At 37.5% G+C, this 18,080-nt stretch overlaps 1 protein-coding gene across 2 annotated transcripts in view; it reads right to left on the reverse strand.

Moving 5' to 3' along the window:
* Positions 1-8,078, reverse strand: part of LOC124162985 (putative protein FAM10A4) — an 86,860-nt gene extending 78,782 nt beyond the window's left edge. Inside the window, exons 1-4 of one of the 2 annotated variants that reach the window (XM_046539767.1) lie at positions 7,956-8,078; positions 7,346-7,636; positions 5,811-5,981; positions 5,587-5,728 (exon numbers count right to left, since the gene is read on the reverse strand). In XM_046539767.1, the coding sequence (XP_046395723.1) occupies positions 5,587-5,728; positions 5,811-5,981; positions 7,346-7,628 (596 nt within the window). In that variant the 5' untranslated portion in view covers positions 7,629-7,636; positions 7,956-8,078. The remainder of the gene's footprint in view (positions 1-5,586; positions 5,729-5,810; positions 5,982-7,345; positions 7,637-7,955) is intronic. The other variant, XM_046539768.1, reaches the window with a different exon arrangement.
* Between the last annotated feature and the right edge of the window lie 10,002 nt (positions 8,079-18,080).

Consider the following 18,080-nt stretch of genomic DNA (forward strand, 5'->3'; position numbering starts at 1 on the left):
AGTTATTGTAAATCCCAGATATTAGACTTCAGCTGATGCCATAATGATAACATATCCACAGCATGTGCATGGGGATAGTCAGACATCCTACAACAGACATGTAATGCCTTGCATATATGTAGTTCTAGCCCTGGCTTCTGCCTCCACTCATGATTGCTGTTGAGGTCCAATGATAGGATTCCAAAGTAGGTGTGTTCAATAATTCCTTAATAGATTCCTTCCAAGAGCGTCATTTATGGTTCTTTCTTCACCATACACGCAACGTCATATAATAAGCTTCATTCCTGGGGAATCATGGTGAAAGACTCATTACAGCTCATAAATTTGATGTACAGTTAGTTCTCTTCCTACGTACATTCGATTTACGAACTTTCAGAGATGCAAGCATTAGAAAATTTCAAATTTCGAATTTGGCGCCTTTTGATTTGACTGTTGCTACGCGGTGCGGTAGAGGAAATTGTACTCTGGGCATAATCTGAACATAGCATCATTGAATCCGGTGTGAAGTTAGGAACTGTTCATCGTTTCGCCCATTGTTCCTTGCCGCGGAGAGCGATTTTTTCGGTTCCGGCTGCATTGCACGCCCAGCTAGATCAGTTCCCCACAATCGTGAGTTAGCGCAAAATTGTTATGAAGTGTTGCATTCCGCAGGATAACTGTACTCCTCGATGCCTTGCATACAGTCCGGCCAGCGAGAGTTGTCCGATGACGGCACAAAAGGAGATGCGGATAACCCTGCGCCAGCATGGTTTGCAGTCAATCGTTTTCCCCCAAACGCACCTCACACCATCGCCTAGTCATACAACGTTGTCAAATGCATAAAGAGCAGCGAAATAAGCCTGATCCACTAAAAACATGCCCTTTCTTCGAATCCCCAAAACAAGTGATCCTTCCACTGGGTCCTTCACGCTCGTCGTCCTTTCCATCTCCTTTCTTCACGGAGCCCTTTGTAAGCATTTCACTTTCTTACCTGGCAACGCTATCCCGACCTAGACCATTCTGCCTGCCATCGGACGACTCTCGGTGGCCGGACTGTAGGTTTATCAACTTAAGAACAAGGTCTTGGAATGCATCTAGTTCGTAAATCGAACTTACTGTACTCGGGAAGATATCAACCCCCGATTACGTCATGCCGCATGCCGAAACTGAAACGAATTTTCCTGTTTATGTATATTTCTGCATAATTTAATCACATATATCACATACGGTTTTTTCCGACAATTCCTTAGAGAAACGTTCATACGAACTTCATCATTACGAACCTCGGGTTTTTCGGTCCCGTGAACTTCGTAATAACGAGTCTTCTGTATTAAGTCCAAGGGGGACTGAGTGGCCTTGGTTTTCAGAGAGAATCAGTCATCTGAAACCCTAGGTCAAAAACAAGCGGCAGGCAGGGGAGTTTCTTACTAAGTGACATATTTTTAGAATGCTCCTGTTTGCATTTCTTACTTGTAAGCATCGTGTCATCATGTCAGTACCTCAGAGGTGAACATGGAAAAGATCGCCTGGGGTTTTTCGATCCAGAGGGCGAGCTTAATTTATTGCAACGAGTGGGCATCCTGAGGAATTTATACTGCAAATAGTAATCGCATATCAAACGTAGAGAAATGAGTAGTTTTGAAGGACAATACCTGGTTAATAGTCAACATCATGCTGAGTGATTTCCAATTAGCTAAAAATTTCAAATGAGTGTGCACATTGTTGAACTAAATGGCAGATGAAGAAATCGGAAATGCTTGTTAGTGAAGAGCGCTGAAGAAGAGGTCGAGGGGAAGGAGTGCACTCCCTCCGTCTTTCAAGCATTGAGGCTATGAGCGAAGGAGCAAGGGACGAACACCTCCGATCTTGCATGTGATGTCATTGCCTTCAAGGCAAAGGGGCAAAGGCACAGCAATGTGATATACACATTTTGCATTGCCTGAAGTTTCTAATCCGCCTCGTCTTGTTTGAATGTGCTCATTCTACACTTGTTTTTTCCAAAATTGTGCTGTTTGGACTATGTTGAATGTTTAAAGTAAATGTTTTGTTGAAACTTTAAAGCTTTATGTCAATCAATCAATTAGAGCTTAAAATATTTAAATGCTGTCAGATATGCATCGTGTTAGGTCTTATTCTTTTTTGAACCTTGAGCACATCATACAATTGCTGAAATCTACCGAGATATCTTCGGGCTCAGTGGGTGACTCACCTAGCATTTGGACTCCAGAAACGTGGAGAATTGAATCCGAGAGATCGAAAAACGTCAGTCAGCGAGATGGAGTAAGGATGAAACATGTTTCCATTGTTCTCATGTAACTTTATATTTTCCTTCGCAGATAATGATTTACGGTGTGTGAGGTCTCAGAAAGGAAAAAACCTGAGAAAGAATGGGCTGATGGAGGTCCAATGGGTGGTTTTGTGAAATCTTCATCATGGTTATTATCTTGCGGTGCTGAGATTCCTCTGATTGCTGTTCAATCTCTTGGGATAATTCATGCTATGTGCTGGTCGTGTTTTGCCTTAAAATTTTCCACGGCTGAAATTCTATTGCAATAATCCCATTACAGCTTTTAAACAAAATTGTTCATGAGTAGGACAAGAATCGCAGTGCAACAGCATATGCGGAGAGAGGATCGGAACTCTTTCTACTCCCTCTTATGGGATGGTGCATTCAGGAAAGAATTGATTAAAAATTTTAGATTTAGATTCAATTTCTTTGATGAATTTGGATCTGAAATATAAGGTGAAGGGCATTATCCATGGATATTTGGGTCCGAGGTATCCTATCAGACCATCCCTAGTAAGCATCATAAGGTTAAGACTACAAGTGAATACCTACTCATCTCCAAGTGCCATACATATCGTGCAAATTTAGCTGAAAAAAGTCACCTAAATTTGTAGCATTGAAAGTGGAAATTTTGATAACTGTCGAAAGTCCAGGCATACATCTGCAGCACTACACAATAGGATTTTAAAAAATGCTGCAAAAATGTTTTTCCTTTATCTCTGATGGCTAAAATAGGGCAATATCTCTTACATGTGTTTATACGGTAATCATCATATGTCTTATACGTTCCTTATTTGTAAGTTTTATCTACAGAATAAAGCCTTGGATCAGAGAAATATCCTCTTAGGCAGCGTACTTTGCAAAAATATCGAGTTTCATGGTATTATTTACCAAACAAGGTGACCTTACCTTTCAGCATGCAACACCTCTAATGATCTTAAATCATAATGCTACGATAGAGCCCACTACGTCAAGGAATGATTGAGAAGTAATTCTCAAAGTCTCGTAGCTTAACCTAACTAGTAGTATTATTAGGTCATCTTCCATCCTAGCTCGTTAGGAAAGTGGTAGGAAAAGGAGTGTGGCAATTTTAATCCCCACAAGTATATTCTTACTTTCATTATGCACAGATCGTATAAAATACTTCATCTTCTTTTAAGCATCAATGTATTTGTTTGAGATTCGACTGATAAACACAGATCATAGCATCTAAGGCAGCTTTGGCATCACAAAACATACAAAAACATATAGAATTAGAATTTGATTGGAAGAGTTAGGTTAGAGAACAAAGTAGGCACCTAAATTTACTGTTATAGCAATTCTTGCAAATACAATGCAATTAACCGGACAACAGTGACATGAACAAAGAAATATAAGCTGGATACATGTATCGAAATACAATTCTAGGTATACATTAGCGATGTTGTCAAGGACGATGTTGCTTGCATCCAGCCATTATTGCCCTGTGCTGAGGTTGCTGAATATACTTAGGGCGACATGACTGACATTTTTCACAGGGACCTAGTTTCTATATGAGTAGATAGGAGTTTTACATCGTCTGAGATGACCAATGCATGCATGAGGCACAGAGCTCAGGGAAACATGCCTTAATAATCACCTATTAAAACTGGCAAAGGGCGGAAAGTTTTCTTCATTTGATTAGGTATTAATAATCCTTATTTAAGCCAAGCGCTACCAGCTAACAGGGTACTCTGCTACCTGCTAGCATCCTGCATCATATCAGCGCTCAAAGCCTCGCCCCAAGGCCACCTCACTTGCGGCAACGGGAACCAGAACGACGTAAGACGGAGTTTTCCCAGACTTCATACTTAGCCGTCCCGTTTTCGTGCACTTGAAAATTTTCACTTTTCATATAATAGCGAAAAACAGATATCGTCATTTAAAAATCTAAAAGCGTGAAATACATACTCCACGAGTAATAATCTTTCGATTTAGGCAATAAAAAAATAGTAGGAAACCATCCTATTATCCATGTGCCAAATACATATAAGCAATCCATAAGTTGACCGCAAACCAATGCTGCAGATAGGGTTGTAAACCCAGAAAGGAGGGAGCACAACTACTCTCAGAGTCTGAGATAATGCGGAGTCCCCGCTGGGAGGGGTCGGAAAAGGTTCGAGCTGAGAGCGTGTGATTATCCGCGAGACCCTTCTTAACGAATGTCCTCCAAAAATGCTCCGTACCACGAGAAAGAAGAGTCTCTTGGGGCTCAGCATAGCGGTCATGCTAAGAAGAAAAGACTGCTGTCTCGAAGGGGTTAAGATTCCTTGATTTTAATGATTTCATGAACCACACTGTATAACCACGGGAATGAAGGAACCTAGATAGCGGCATGTGAGTTGGCTTGTAGGTCTGTGGTTCAATCCCAGGTCCAAGGGAATTTTTTCCAACAGCAGCTCATGTGGATGCCCATTATAATTTTAGTCACTTAATCACAATCAATTGCCAATTTTTACCGGCTCTTGGCTACGTAAAAAACATGAAGAGTGGAATGAAGAGGTTTAATAAGTAACAATGGTCAACCTCAGGGAAAACAAAGTAACATTTCAAGAGCAAAAGATGAAAGAAGAAAATATATGTGTAATGACCTCTTCTCATTCTTGGTCAAACAAAGATAATCTCGGAAATGGCAGAACCCAACTTTAGAGATACTTAGGGATCAACAGACTTTGAAGGTGGTGGTGGATGAGGTGTTGCTTGGTACATAAAGGATAGGATACTGATATCAATGAATGTTTTCAGGGTTATGTTCAGAAGGGCACCATGGTAATCAATCATAATACTGAACCAGAAATTCAAAAATCACAAAATCCTGTTCATCAAAATAGAAAAAGCACCAATTTTAACAATACCGTTATCACCCTTGAAAAATAATTCCCATCTAGTATTTGAGATTAGAAGAAGAGCAAGGAATGATAAGTTTAAAACATTGCCATAAATTTTGGTGTGCAAAAGTCTTGATGATGCCGACAAGAGCTAATGACTAGTCAATAAATTCATTAATTTAGTACTCAACCATCTGTTAAGATTAACAGAATATCAATTCTGCAGCATTCTATGTATGCCCATATTCAGATGCTGAACCTATCAAACCATCCTAACCGAATGACTGGCAAATTTCATGAGATGTTACGCTGGGACAAAATTTCATATAATTTCAATCAGTTAGTAACCTTTCACCACTATCACATTAATGTCTATTGAGGAAAAACTTTAAAAAATTATAAATATATATTCTGAAAAATAATTTTGCAATAAGCATAAATTGGCAATCCTAAGACTACAGTTAAACCACTCACCTATGTGCCCTTCCTCTAAACTTGTAAGCTGGAGCACTATCTGGATTGATTTCAATTGCTCTCGTACAGTCTCTCATGCAAGCATTTGCTTTCTTCAGCCTGAGATAGCACTGACCTCTCTTGGCATAGAGAATAGCAGAGGCTGAAACCCAAAAATTATCATATTAAAATTACTCAACAAACTAAATTAAAAGCAAGCTTGTATCAAAAATTAATCTACTAACCTGGATTTAGCATGATAGCTTCAGTGTAAAGTTTAACAGCTTCCTCCAAATTACCCTCTGAGAACTGAGAAATAGCTTCTCGTTTCTTTTCATCTGACTGAGCCATATCTTCCTCTGACACCTCCTTTTCAAAATCACCACCCATTGGCTGAGGATCATCTAAATCAGGTTCTAAAAAGTAATAAATTACACAATTTGTCTATTATTATGAATTGCAAAGGAAAAACGAGTCAAAATGTACAACATGGTGGATAATGACTTATGTGCAAATTGTTTTCATAAACCCATGTCTCATACATGAGGAAATGAAGCAAAAACTAAGAAGAGTTAACAATTATTATTTGTTTTTGCCTTTTGACTAAGAAGCCATTAACTCACATTCCCATGAACTTTTTTCTCAGGCCATATAGGTTTACTAGACCATAATTCCCCCTTAATAGATGAGTTTAGAAAACTTCTTGGTATTATAAAGCCACCACAAATTAAAGTACTCAAAATTAAGCATTCCTTCAATCTTCTTCTTCAAACCCAACTTAACTTCTAAATTAAAAACACAAAAAAGAGGGAAACATGGATAATCTGAAGATTTTGTGATGCTTGTTAAGGGAAAAAAAGTGGATTGTAATAGCAGAAAACACACATTTTAATTAATAAAATGTCCATAATAACCATGAATACCATTGATCAAAGGATCATAGATAAAAAATATTAAGCCGATGATACTTGTATATAATTCCTAAACACAATTTCCTTTCTTAAACAACCGCCTAAAGCAGATTCAGGTAATATGTTAAATAGGTCATAAGGTTAAGTGATAACAAATAAAGCATGAAAGGACAGAAACAGCTGCCGGTTAACTCATTCACTTGTATTTCATCAATACAACTCCAAGAAAGGGACAGCCCCAAATCTGGATACAGCCCTACCTCAGGCGAGGCAAGGAAAACTGAACAGAGAACATTAAATACTGCCATAAACCAAAGTAATTTAAAGAGATTTATTTATACCTAGAAATAGCTAATCATTTAAAAGAGAAAAGACGCCAAACGGCATGCACCAAGTGATTAACCTAGCAAAGCTACTAAAACAATTGCTTAGCACCGAACGTTTAAACAAAATGATTACTACGGTTCATAATTTTTGTTATTCATAGAGTAATGAGACGGACTAAGAGAAAAACCATAAAAAATAACAAGAAGCATTTCGGGGAATGATAGGTCTTAAGAGAACAGGATGATCAAAGAACAGGATGTGAGCAGATCGTATGCAGGGAAATATAGCAGAAGGCAGAATTCACTGCGGGAATGTTTTTGAACAAATATGGATGTAGCAACAAACATAATTGCATAAATTAATTTTAATGAGTGTGATTTGAAGGGTGTAAAGTAGTTAGCAAAGAAAATTAGGCATGACAATACATGTGAGGGTATACAAATGCAGTTTAGAGTTCAAAAGTAAAAATGAGATAAATGAAGCTTCATCGCCATACTTAGGCACATAAAATGCAGTAGTTGTAAGAGAATGAACACACTCACCAATGACACCTTCATTATCTAATTCCACCACACTTTCTTCGCTATCCGACACATCCTGGGGCAATTTCTCTTCTGGCTCAGGTTTAGGTTCTTCTTTTGGTTGTTCTTTGGGTTTTTCTGACTTTGGCTCGGTTTTCGCAGGAATTTTACCACCAAAATGCTCTACGAAGTCTTTGAAGAAGGATAATTGAGGATGATGAAGAGTCTGTGGCTGCATTTTACACCATGCAGTAAACGCTTTGAGCTGATCCAGCTGATCTTCATTGAAAGGTAAATCCTCCATCCTCGCTACTGAAACGAATCGAGCCGGTAAATAATACAAGGTCAAGACCTATCCCCACTTAGAACGTCAGATTAAAATCAATGAGACAAGAATAACAACATAAAAATCCATTTAAGAAACTTATACAGGAAAGACTCGCTTTCGAAAATGGATAAATCACACCACGGATAGTAATTGAACTTAAGAGCAACGTTGGCCGGGCTGCCCAAGAGTCTGATCACAAGTGACAACAGCACGCTCTTCGTCTTATGATATAAAGACAGCTGTTTTTCCCATAAATATAAACTTATTTTACCATGAAATGAATTAATTTTCCAACATACTCACTTTATTGCACCAAAAATGCACACCTATTTGACAAGAAGTTTCTCGATTCGAATATCCACAATCACATGCACGATCACTCACGCCGCAATCCCGCAATTACCAATACAGCGCCGTCGGTTGGCTGCGGTGATAAACATAAGCACGCAAGTTGTAACAAATGAATACCGACGATACCGAAACAGGCTCTCTTCAAACCAGTTCCAGTTCAAACGTTTTTCGAATTAAGGCATGGCAAACATTTTCTCTATTTTTATCTCGGGTTTAACTGCATCAAGAGGGCTGGAACTGCTTAATTTTCGTTTTGAAAATTTTGAAAAAATAAACACAAGTCATATGGCTGTCCAAAAGGATTCATTATATTGGCGCACTCCCTTGAGCAAAGTATAGATACGAGTTTTTGTCGTGATTATCAAATAATGATCGTTCAAAAAGAAGGATTATGAATAAAAAATAACTCAGAAAAATATACGAAAGTGATTTTTTCATTATTTCAAGTAAGTAACTCAGAAAAAGATAAAAAAGTGATTTTTTCAAATAATTTTTTCATTAGTTGAAATGGAAAATTACATGCAGTATAAAAATAAAAGTCAACTATCGATATTATCTAGCGGAGGAACCAAGTTCAATGCTCCTTCGGAGAACATCTTTGACATACTCCCCCTTAGCCCGCAAAACTCACTTTTTCTAACTGTTTCATTCATCAACCTTATCGAACTAAAAATTGAAAGAAAGGACCCTGAGGAAGACCAAGAAATAAGTAGGAAGATAATGGAGACAAAGACGAAGAACTCTGCACAATGCCCTGTGACATATCATTTTGTTTGTTGCGTTCACTTAAGTGGTTTTGCTTCCATAATGCATCGCGACTGATGGTAGCTACCATCAGTCGCAAAAAGTAATGCCCTAGGGCATTACTTTTTCATGATGCAAAAATTTTAGATAGAGATGGTATTTATACTACTTGTCAAAAAGAATATGGATAACGATATTACTAATAGAGCCCTCAAAATACTCTCCAGTGTAAAAACTTCTCAAATAGTGATTTTCACATTTAAGAACAAGTAAAAGGGTAGTGGATGGCCATGGCCAGAGGGCACCAGCACTATGCACGGGGTGAACTACTGGGGGGCACATGGAGGGCGCACCAGGATATGTCCCGGCTCATTTTCAATTGAATTTTATTGAATTTGAAGGTATTGGTATTGGAGCAAATGAAAATTCATTTGCTCCAATTCCAAAGATTTTCTAATTTTCCTATGGCTTAATAAATTATCAGTGTTCATTCTCCCCCATTTGAAGCAAAGCATATAGCCTACATTGCACATGCTTCTCATGTTCTCAGTGGAAATACTAATCTTTCCTGGGATATAGATATTTATTTAGCCTCTGTATCTGTGATACTCCAAATATAATTCCAAATGCACAAACTTAATTTATTGCTCACTGGACAGATTTTTTGAAACCAACATTGAAGCCCAAAACATCATTTGCTGTGAAGGAAGTCTGATTACCAATGCTTCACATATTCTGAAATTACTGAAAAAGGGTCATATTAAACAGTTGACGAGTCAGTGAATTTTTGTTTGGAAGAAATATTCCACATCAATCTCTCAAGGTAGATTCAAACTTATACAAAGGATAAGCTTAGTCACTCTACTTTAATTTCATAGCAATATCATATACGGTACTTCTTTAAATGCAAGGTCAACATTTACTAAGATACCAAGCTCACAAATATTGTTATAATTGTAAAATATTAAGAAAATATGAGAATTTCCTTGTAGAATTGAAGATTTGCTCTAGTTAATCATCCATTGTTGTTTGTAAAGGCCTTAAAGACCAGCCTTTGGGGAGAAATAGATAATAAAAATTTAAATAGCTTTGTGGCACCTCCACTGCATTCTGCCTTTTTACTCTGCACACTGATTTGAAGAGGTCATTAGTTCAGTTCTCCAAATAAATGATGTACCTAAGCATTAGAATAATGTTAACCATTAGGATCCCTATGGGAAAAGTGCCAACCCTACCATATTTTAAGAACTTGCTTTAGGAATCGGTCCCTATTTATGTCTACAAACAGACTTTCAATGCATGAACCCTGATTAATGTCTATCAGGGGAATATATATACCTTTTGGCATCTATTCCTAGAAAATACATACACTGCAGTTCATCAAATCACCCTTTCATAGCTGTAGAAGAAATGAAAGGGGCTGGAAGAGAAGCTGGAGGATATGTATAAAAGATGGACTAGCGTCAGGAGGAGATATTAGAAGGGGTGAATTTGAAGCAAGAAGAAAAGGAAATCAAGAAAGGAGGAGAAAAATGAGGTGAAAATGGAGTTCAAGAGGCAATTTTTAATTAGATAGTGTACGTAGCTATGGTAGTGATGGCGGTCATAACGAAGAGACTGTAGGTAATTCAATTCCTAATTGAAGAAAACCTCGAGAGCCCAGGCTCCCATTTCTCTAGGCATTTCTATGCAACCTAATGCTGCATTTTAAACAATCCTTGCTTTGAGTTTTCCTTAAACAGCATCAATTTTAATATGCATGAGATATCAAAAATTTATCACCAACATCACTTTTAAGTCTGTATCCCTAAGGTGATCTGAATGTGGTACTTATGAAATCAATTAGGATACTTAAACTTGACGGCATTATAAATGATGAATAAGTGACGTAAAAATACAGTTTCGTGCATCAAAATTCGATATTCCGCTAATGATGACATAGTTCTATGTACCTATTGCATATCATCAGTAAAGTAATGGTAACAGCCAAAATTTGGCAAGTTCATATTCATCACAGCGCTGCATTATCGCATATTTCAGAAATTTTTGGTTGGTAATCTCCTTTTAGGCATTACCAAGTGGTTACAAAATTATCACACACATTAATTTGTCCATATATGGAGCGTATACTCAGCGGTATTTATTATATCAGGTTATGAAAGAAATAAATAGACATTACCGGACCTGAAATAATCTGACATCTCTTTTTTTCTTGAATTTTATTAAAGATATTCCCCAATGCACCAGACGATATTCGTCGGATATCTAAATAAGGTGATATATCTAAAACATGTAGTTATTTCACTGTGTACGGGAAAAAAAGTTTAGTTAGAACTATCGAAGTCTGATGAAATTTATCAAACTTTTCGGTTCATATGGAACATCGAAAATTTCGGAAACAATTACCAAACCAATTTCATAAATTCTATCCAATCTGATAAATTCTATCAAACTGGATTGGTAATTGTAACCGAACTGGCCACAGATTTGACATTCAGATTGGACATAGATTTGACTGGTTCAGTTAAGCTAGAATGGAAAAGGAAACAGCCTACACAGATAAATCTGAGAAGCAAGCTGAAGACTTTACTGGACAAGACAGCCAGTCAGTCATATATGGCAGATAGATCCTAAGATAGAATTGATAGCAGTGTTCTTCAATTGTTGACAATGATACATTATATAATCAATATGAATCATGGTTTATTTTGAAAAGCTACGATAATATCTAAAGATGTGTGCAGCTGAATGGGGAAAGAAAATTCAAAGTAATTCTTACAACAATAAATACCTAGCTCCGAATTGATATATTTCCAGAGGTAATATTGAAAAATATTAATATTAAACAATTGAAGCTCACAATTCAACAGGTAACACTTAATAACAGGCAATAATAACAGCTGGAAAAGGAAATCAAAAGAGCAGGAGAAATATGAGGTGAAAATGGGTCTGAAGAGGCAGTTTTTTGGATCAGATATCATACGTGGCTATGGTGGAGTTTGATGGTCATAAAGAAGAGAATAGGTAATTCAATTCATTATTGAGAAAAGACATGAGAATCCAAGTCCCCCTGTCTGTCTATGAATTTCCAAGCTATGTAGCTACTTTAGGTATCTGATGCGGTATTTTCAACACTACTTGCTTTGAGTTTTCCCCAAGGAGGTCGTAAATATTTATCACCTCTACATTATTTATTTACATCTTCCTTGGTTTTCCCAAAGCAGCATCATAAGTTATTTTTATATGCATATTATATCAGCAATTCTCTGACATGTGCGGACTCCATGGGGCCTGAGGGGGCCCGAGCCCCCTCAAAAATTCATTATTGGTGAGAGGAAAAAATGTGTCAGGCTTGTCGATTTTCCCTTGAGTGTCCAGATATCGAGATTCGAGCTATCAGGGTTCTAATTTTGATCAATGACTCTTCTAAAATACTTAAAAAACTTAAAACTTACTACTTATAAAATTTCCCGGGGCACGATCCCTTGTTTGGGCCCTCCAATATTTTTTGTAAGTTAGCATCCCTGGTCTGCATCCTTTAAGTCATCTAAATGTAATACTACTTAAATATTACTTACGATATCATAATTTGATGACATTATAAATGATGAAAAGGCGATGTAAAAGAATAACCTTGCAAATCAAAATTTGATATCATTGCTAATGATGAAATAGTGATACCAATAAAATATCACCAGGAAAAGTAGTGGTAACAGCCAAACTTTGCTAGTTCATTTTCCTCATAGCATGGTACCCAGCAGTTTTCAGAAATAGTTGGTTGGCAATCTCCTTTTTGTCATCACCTAGTAATACCTATTTTAGATGAAAATAATACATCTGGTTACTGTCTCTTTGTTTGTAATTTTTCACTTATAAAAGATATGAACCATGATTTTCAAGTCTTCAAGGTTTTCCTAATATAAACTTTAATATAATTTTATTAATCATTGATATATGACAAGGGAATAATAAAGGAATCTAAATAAGTAGGACTTAAAAAAAATCCTATTTCATCAGATTCCCATGAAAAAGTGAGCAGCATTGGTCAGGAAACTTTGGAGCCACCTGAAAATTGACGAGGCGACAAAGCCCAAGAGTTTTTTTTTAACTAGGAGTACCCATGGAAGTTTTAATAAAGGATATGTGATAATTCTACTTGGATGACACATTCAACTGGTGAAGATAAGAAAGCTACAAAAAGTTCTGGAAAAATGAATTCTTTCATCCTTAAAGATATTGTAGTCAATCCAGGTACATATTAAAGAAATAAAAAGAAATTACTGGATCTGAAATAGACTGAACAGCATTTCTTTTTTCTTGAATTTTATTAAAGACTTAACATTATTTTGACCTTGAATGTGAACTATGATTCAATACCATGTTTTGATTTAAAAAATATACTTAGTCATGAATACTGTCCAGAAATGTAATCAACAACTCTAAGTCTAGTGACGGATTGCACGAGAGGTAATAATAATCGAATCACCCAATTTAACAGATTAAAATTCAATTTTTTCCAGTGCAATTTCATAGATTTTTTTAAAGAATTGCAAATAGTATTCCACAGTATAGTAATTCCACATGATAAAAAAATACCTAAGTTTTCATATATCAATCATTACCATTCCCAATGACTCAAAGACTTTTGTCAGTTCCATAAAAAATAAAAAGCTTTGATTGTTCCCAGGTTTTGCTTGTTACCACATTTTTAATTGTATACGCACATTAAGAGTGTGCCAGGTTAAATACTTTAATGGAAGTCCCAATTCTCACAACCCTCACCTCCTCATTCAGCTTTATAAGCTGGCTGGCTCAAACATACCTATAGGTATACTTACTTGACAGCGTTGTAACATGCAAAACCAAGTTTGCTATTCAAACTTTAATTTTTTGTGGTACCTATTGGCATATGTTCTTGATTTATTGGTGATTGGGACGTTATTTTACCACACTATCATGCCTTAAATCTTCTAAATTTGCAAGACATCATCGTAAGGTACAAGAAAAAAGTATCTGTGTTTGGACCTGCGAGTTTGGATAAAAGGCAGCATCAAAACTTAGGCTGCGTTCATTAGATTCATGTGGAATCACTAACTTATAGGATTTTATTCACAATGAAAAGAGCTTAATGCTAGAAACTTTTAATTTGTGGCACGGAAAAATTGACATTTCATATATGTACATGCTTCCTAGAAAGCCACCTAAAAAAGTGTGGCGGGGGGCAGGAGGGTTTTCTGGGTCAGGGGCGCAGCTAGGAATTAAGGCTGGGGGAGAGAGGTGCAACTAATACCAGGATGCGTGGAGGTATGGTATACCCACCAGGATAAGAGGTAGGTGCGAGATTAATAAATTGCGGAATTTTAAGATAAATGGTTGAAAATGATGAGTTTTACGGCTTTCTGAGGGATATTTAATTAATCCTTACACTATTCTATAATTAATATAAATCCAATTAAGTAAAATGGATTAAACTTAAAAATTTCTCTGAGCTCTTGGGGGGTTTTATCCCTCAAAATCCCCCTCGCTGCACCAATGTTCTGGGTTACCGTCTCCTTACACCTTTAAAGTTTTCACTTCATTCAATTTACGTAATTTATTTTAATAAATACCAGTACAAAATTACTGTTTTTGAGTCTTAAAAATCACGTTTTTAGCATTAAAAAATCCCTAATTTTCGGGGGAGGACCCCCTGACCTCCTTTGACCTGGGGCTTCTCCATACATCCCAGAAGGGCCCCGAAAATTCCGGTGAAACTTCAAAATCCTGGCCACGTCACTCGCCATTCATGCTCTACCTACTAAAATTAGGACTAGCAATTATTAAAGTCCTTTATTGTTCGGGGGAAAAACGAATTCCCATACCTATCCTTTCGAAAAATATCTCTCTTAATTTATCGCTCCTGTCAGGCCTGGAAATATAATGAGGCTCTAATATATCTAATGATGTTCTCCGTATCGCTACTGTAAAAGGTATCCATTTCAAATTGCTCAAGCAATCTTAGCCTAGCGTGCAGCCTCCGAGTCTCTAGGGGCTCCCATCCAGATTAGCATCAGCTTAATCCCTAAGCTGATGAGCTCATCAGCTAAATCCGCGTCAGTTTTTGACTTATCGCACAGCTTTCCTTCGTATTTTATTCAGTTCACGGATTAAGTTTTTCTGCATCGGATCCCATGTGCTCGCTGCGTATTTAAGGTGGGGTCAAACGAGTGCGAAATAGCACCTCTCATTTACTTTCTAATCCGAAAATCTTCCCGCGATACACTCGATGAATCCTAACTTCTTCAAAGCTCGGCCACAAATATTCCTTGCATGTTCTCCACGCAAAGTTCGAACTTATCGAAACTCCCAGATAGTTCACTTCGTTTGTCGTATTTTTATATTAGCAGCAACTATAGCATTTACATGGGGATAAATGGAGGACCTTCGCAAAACATATACCACCATGAAATGTAATATATAAAATGTAAATACATAGTATTTTGTAATAAGAACATTATTTCGAAACTAAAATTTTATTTTTCATTGGCAATAAAATTTTCTCTAGTAATTTGAATTTTAAATGTAATTAAAATGTATTACGCCCAGTCTGTGTAGTATTTGGTCAATATGACTAACAAGAACAGATCGTGATCAAACTAAGCAGTGCAATAGATAATAAAATTTTGTAACGCAACTATATTTTGAATATGCAACCCACGGTACAGCAATGCATTTTCAGCGCCTATCTCGAGCATTTTTCTGGCTTCATCGCTGCAGCGATGGAGCGTTCCCTTGAAGCTAATAAAAAATGTTCTGTACGTGGAATTGATAGTCATTTTCCAGATTCAGGGAAGCAGGAGGAACATATTTGTATGAATATGTATTTTGGAGCGACGAATCGGTTCCCTAGGCGCAAGGCCGCAATGAGGAAAAAAATTGGGGACGGATATAGGAAGAGTGAACACTTAAGATACAATAGGGTGGTTTCCTTCATCAAAGAAAACGAAAGGCATTGATTGCGATTCGTTACCCACCATTAGTGTATTCATAATATACAAATTATTTTGTTTTAGAAATACCGGGTTAGACGAATGGCAATGGTCCATTTTTATCCTCATTTGAAAAGGGCCAGATTGGCGCCCATGCGATGCCACTCCACGTGACGTCACAGGGACCTAGTTTCTATACGAGAAGATAGGAGTTATACGTCGTCTGAGGTTACCATTGCATGCATGAGGCGCAGAGCTCAGGGAAACATGTCTTAACAATCACTTATTAAAACTGGCTAAGGTCGGAAAGTTTTCCTCGTTTGATAAGTTATTAATAATCCTTATTTAAGCCAAGCGCTACCAGCCAGCAGGGTACTAGGCTAGCCGCTAGTAGCCTGCGTCGTATCAGCGCTAAGCCTCGCCTCAAGGTCACCTCGCAGGGCGGGAGGGGGAACCAGAAATACGTCACGCGGAGAGACTTCCCGACATTCATACTTAAGCGTCGCGTTTTCGCGCGCTTGAAAATTTTCACTTTTCATTTAATCGCGAAAAATAGATATCGTCATTTAAAAACCTAAAAGCGTGAAATACGTACTCCAGGAGTAATAATCTTTCGATTTAGGCAATAAAAAAATAATAGGAAACCACCCTATATCCCAAAAATATTGGGGGATTGATCCCTTGATCCGCCCTGCTCGCTCTGCTCTCGCCGTGGAGAAAACCCTTTGGTTTTTTCAACAAATTCATACTAAACAGGCCAAAAGTGATTTTTCCCCACGAAGGGAAGAATATTTACTCGTTTGATTTTGGATTCATGTTAATACTTTAATTTGAAGAAAATATTCAAAAAAACTGCATCGTTAGTTTGTAGAATATTCGTAAGAATAAACGGAATATACATTATTATAATTATCATAGTATTCTACCGATTAAGGTAGGTTTCCATGGAGTACTTGAGAAGCATTTTCGGAAAATCCCCTTTCTTCAAGCACTTCCCTCTATTCAATAAGTCAATTCAGAATAAGGCCTGTTCCCTTTTATCCCATCTAAAAATCCTATTCTTTTCCTTCCTCTCCATCATTTACCTAACACTCTACCTTCTAACACTGTTTTCAGCATCACCTGCCCGCTACTCGCTGTATCCATTCCTTCTGTCTCCTCTGTATCTCCTCTAAACGCTGCCTCTCCTCACCCATCATGTCCAGCACTTCTTCGCTCCTCTTCCTCTCCGTCCACTTAACCTTCTCCATTCTTCTCCACCCCCACATCTGGAATGGCTCTTCCGCCTTGCCTCTTCCGAAAAACCACTTCCGACCATTCATCACACAAATTTTTGTGGTGAACGAGACGAGATACGACAAAAAGTCATAGAACCCTATAAAATCGTCTGAAACCCTGGGAAACATTGTCGAAACACTTAGTTTCATTATGTTATGATTTTAAGTATAAATTAAATATTACGGTGAAAAATGCTCCCAACGGCTTCCAATGTATATGAATCAAATACTCTAGAGAATCTGTCAGGCTGATAGATAATACATTTTTTATTTCCTTAGAAAAACGTTGTTTAGTTATAAAAATTTGTTTTTATATGGTAGTCTACATACTCTACGCCCGTTTTCCAAGGGAAAGTGGAACTGTTGTTTATTTCTAACGTAGCCAATCGAAAAAAAAAACGATCCTTTAACAAACGGCAGACAAAAATTGTAAGGACTGGCGGAGCGACTATAAAAGGCTGAAGGGCTTTTACGGCCACTCAGGCAGAACCTCCCCAGCGAGCGACAGAGAGTATTGACAAATATTCACCGTCGCGATTCGAATTACGATAATCAGACTGTAAATTTACTATTTATTCTCTGACCAAAAGCTCTACCTGATCTCCAAGGAGCTAATAGCGTACATTATTATTATAGTATTCTACCGATTAAGGTAGTTTTCCATGGAGTACTAAAGAAGTGATTTGGGAGACTCCCTTTCCTTCCAGAGCCGCCTTCTTCAATTCACTGTAAGGCCTAATCCCTTTCAATCTATCTAAAAATCCTATTCTTATCCTTCCCCTCCCCGCTTAGTACTCCTCCCATCCATACATTCTGTCTCCTCCGTACCTCATCTAAAAGCTGCCTCTCCTCGCCAACCATATCCAGCACTTCGTCGTTCCTTTTCCTCTCCGTCCATTTCACCTTCTCCATTCTTCTCCATACCCAAATCTCGAATGCATCCAATCTTCTCTCGTCTTCTTTCCTCAGTGTCCACGTTTCCGCACCGTAGAGAGCTACACTCCAGATCAAACTCTTCACTAACCTTTTCTTTAAACTCTTACATAACGATCCTCTCAGAAGCTCCTCCCTGTTCATGAACGTCTCCT

The sequence above is a fragment of the Ischnura elegans genome, chromosome 7 (assembly GCF_921293095.1).
Source record: "Ischnura elegans chromosome 7, ioIscEleg1.1, whole genome shotgun sequence".
NCBI lineage: Eukaryota > Metazoa > Arthropoda > Insecta > Odonata > Coenagrionidae > Ischnura > Ischnura elegans.